Source organism: Phytophthora parasitica (genome assembly GCF_000247585.1).
Source record: "Phytophthora parasitica INRA-310 unplaced genomic scaffold supercont2.78, whole genome shotgun sequence".
NCBI classification, from domain to species: Eukaryota; Oomycota; class Peronosporomycetes; order Peronosporales; family Peronosporaceae; genus Phytophthora; species Phytophthora nicotianae.
Genome location: NW_008649064.1, coordinates 46,279 through 49,009, shown reverse-complemented (window position 1 = coordinate 49,009; position 2,731 = coordinate 46,279). Strand labels below are relative to the sequence as shown.

At 43.6% G+C, this 2,731-nt stretch overlaps 3 protein-coding genes across 3 annotated transcripts; 1 reads left to right on the top strand and 2 right to left on the bottom strand.

The window, feature by feature from the left end:
• Positions 1-249: 249 nt before the first annotated feature.
• Positions 250-828, top strand: PPTG_24263 (hypothetical protein; the record flags this gene model as incomplete). Its single annotated transcript, XM_008916003.1, has 2 exons — positions 250-659; positions 736-828. The coding sequence occupies exons 1-2, from the start codon at positions 576-578 to the stop codon at positions 826-828; spliced, it is 177 nt and encodes a 58-aa protein (XP_008914251.1). The 5' UTR covers positions 250-575.
• Positions 829-915: 87 nt separating this feature from the next.
• PPTG_24262 (hypothetical protein) lies at positions 916-1,946 on the bottom strand (the record flags this gene model as incomplete). Its single annotated transcript, XM_008916002.1, has 3 exons — positions 916-1,006; positions 1,634-1,666; positions 1,918-1,946. 3 exons carry the CDS (start codon positions 1,944-1,946, stop codon positions 916-918), a joined length of 153 nt encoding a protein of 50 aa, XP_008914250.1.
• Positions 1,947-2,333: 387 nt separating this feature from the next.
• PPTG_24261 (hypothetical protein) lies at positions 2,334-2,483 on the bottom strand (the record flags this gene model as incomplete). Its single annotated transcript, XM_008916001.1, has 1 exon — positions 2,334-2,483. One exon carries the CDS (start codon positions 2,481-2,483, stop codon positions 2,334-2,336), a length of 150 nt encoding a protein of 49 aa, XP_008914249.1.
• Positions 2,484-2,731: the final 248 nt, after the last annotated feature.

Sequence of the window (2,731 nt, the reverse complement as noted above, 5' to 3'; positions counted from 1 at the left end):
CGAGGTCTCGAAGCATTGACCATTTAGTTCCGTCTAATCTCTGAATGTGCTGTATATTACCTTGGTGTGGGTGAAATGTCCATGAACCGTGAGCTCATCGTTCTATTAGAGTGCAGGCTACGTCCGTATAGAACCGTGAGCTCATCGTTCTACTACTCTGTCCAGAAAAAGTTGCACGACAGTGCTTTCCTAATTTCTATTCGCCAAAACAGTGTAAACGTGTTTGTAATTGGTAGAAATGAATTGTGCGTCCGCTGTGCTTCTCAATGGTGTGCTGGGCTCGCCATAGTCCGCAAAATTGACTCTGAACCAGTCAAATTTGTGGCGATTGAGGGGCAACGCCCGTGTGAGGGATGCACATTTAAGATTTCGCCCACCCCCACCTAATCTACCTAATGTCCGCCTCCAAGACCAAGGAACTAAGCGAAGAAGACCGCAGGAACAACATCTAACTCGAGACTGTGATGAGCTCATTGCAGTCGTCGAAGCTGCATGTTGGGAGCTACCACCGTCTACTATCAATGCCGCATTTCTAAGTTTGCAAACGACAATGAACAAGTGCATCGAGGAGAAAGATGGGAACGACTTTAAACCTGTTCACATGGGGAAAGCTCACCTGGCGAAGTAGGGAAGACTTCCCCTCAGCATCCGATGCTCGAGTACGGCAGCTGAGGCCCTGTCTCTATCTTAGGAATTTGAATGTTTAATGAGATCAAGTAATTTGGTGGTGTACAGCAGATCCGTGCAACTTTTTCCAGACAGAGTAGTATTAGTGCAGGCAACGTGCACTGTGGTTGCTCGGTCTTTAACGCTTTAAATACAGCTTGACTTATTTCAACCTCTAACGATCTATCCCTATTTCCTTTGGCACTTCGTCATGTTGTTTGGGGGCGCACAATCAAGCTGAGATTTTGTTTATCGGCTTGGTCTCTCAACCGCTTGTGCTCGTCCGACGGGAGTGGAGTGGTGGGTGTATTCAGCGAGGTAAATCGGATAATGACTACTTCTACAGTTAGAACTACGGATGAGTGCGACAGAGCCTTGTCTTCTGGTACAGTCTCGTTCTTGGCTGAGGAGATCTTCGATAGTAGTTGGTCCAGGAACCTCTATGCTTATGAAGACCCATTCCTCGTACCCCGAAAACCCGCTCTTCAACTGTCGTCAACAGATGCCATATTTCCAACAAGCAGTTGGAGACTTCTTTCAACTATTAAGTAAAATATTGATGGGGCGTCAAGCTTGTAAAGCAATACATGCAGATGGTTTCACAGCAACAACAAAATAGCGAAATAGATTTAGAGTATTTAATCAGTCACACAAATACCCCTTCCCAATACTATCTCCCAGCCGCATCGTTGTACAACAAAGCTAGTTATTACCCTGAGGTTTTGTTGTGGTAGCTCTTAGCAGATGTAATGACAACTTCAACCGACACTATACAACTTTAACGAGTTGATGTGATTCGTAATTGAGGACATGGCACTGAGGTGCAAACAGCTAAACTTATGATGCCAATATCCTTGTTGGTGCAGCTGCTATTGGCACTAGCTTCATTGCCAAGTATGCATCAATTGTGTAGCCAAGTCGACAGTACCCGTCGGCTTTCGTTGATTGGTCCTTTTGCTGCACGTACCCAGGGATGTATCCGGGAAGCATCGTGGTCTGCCTATTAGCTAGCTGGAAGGAGGAAGTTTAGCTAGCATCACAAACAATTTTCTTTACAGATCAAATCGCGGGTCTTGCGACATTAAAGCATCTTATGTGGATACAGTGTACCCAGAGGTCTGAGTATACAATATTAAATTGAATTGGCGCCATTCAGTTGCCGCAATAAAAAAAAATCCAATATGAGTCTTCCAATAATAAAAAAGTTCCGCAATTTTGAAATATTTTAATATAAAAAACTAAATTACGTACTCGTTACCCACCGGGTAGTAAGTTCCCATGGTTATGAACACTTTAGATAACAATACTTGGTGACGCTAAGTAATGCTATCAAATTGGCGGGGTCAGTCGCTTCCGGTTTCAGAAAGTAATTGTGTATGTTGGTTGCAGCAACTTTGCAAGCCATTAATGACACCATTTGCATCTCCCTATAAGTAATCTCAGCAATAACTTCTAATGAAAGCTTTCTGTTCGAAATTAAATTGAAAAAAGTCAAGTGCGTTAAACACCTTTGTTTACAAGAAAGAGCCGGATTGGCTTAGCTGTATTAGGTGTATTAGGGTGTATAAGCTGTAAAGCTAAACGTTTTAACTCATTTCATATGCACTAACACGCATAGGTCGAGGCTCAGCATAAACTAAGCTAGGTATGCTGAAAAATAGACGTACTCAATGGCAGTGTGGCCTGAACGAGCATTGGTAGCCATCACGTTTGTGCGGCGACACGAATATGGTGTAGAGGGCACCGGCAATGATACCATCATATTTGACTGGCAACGCCACCCCGAGAAGACTCTGCCAGATTCGACCCGAAGGCATATATCTTGCCAAAAATTGATCCAATATCGTATTTTATTGGCATTGGCAACTCTCAATAATAGAAATTATTATTGCAAATCCAATTATTTCTTGAAGCGCAACTATTTTTTCGACCTATGAGATACAGCGGGTTGCGAGATACCTTTTTTACATTTAAAAATGGAGCAATTCCCGCAGCCGGCTGGGACGCGGACTAGAGGATAAACAGACATAACCGGTACGGGCAGGACACTCAGACCAAAACTTGC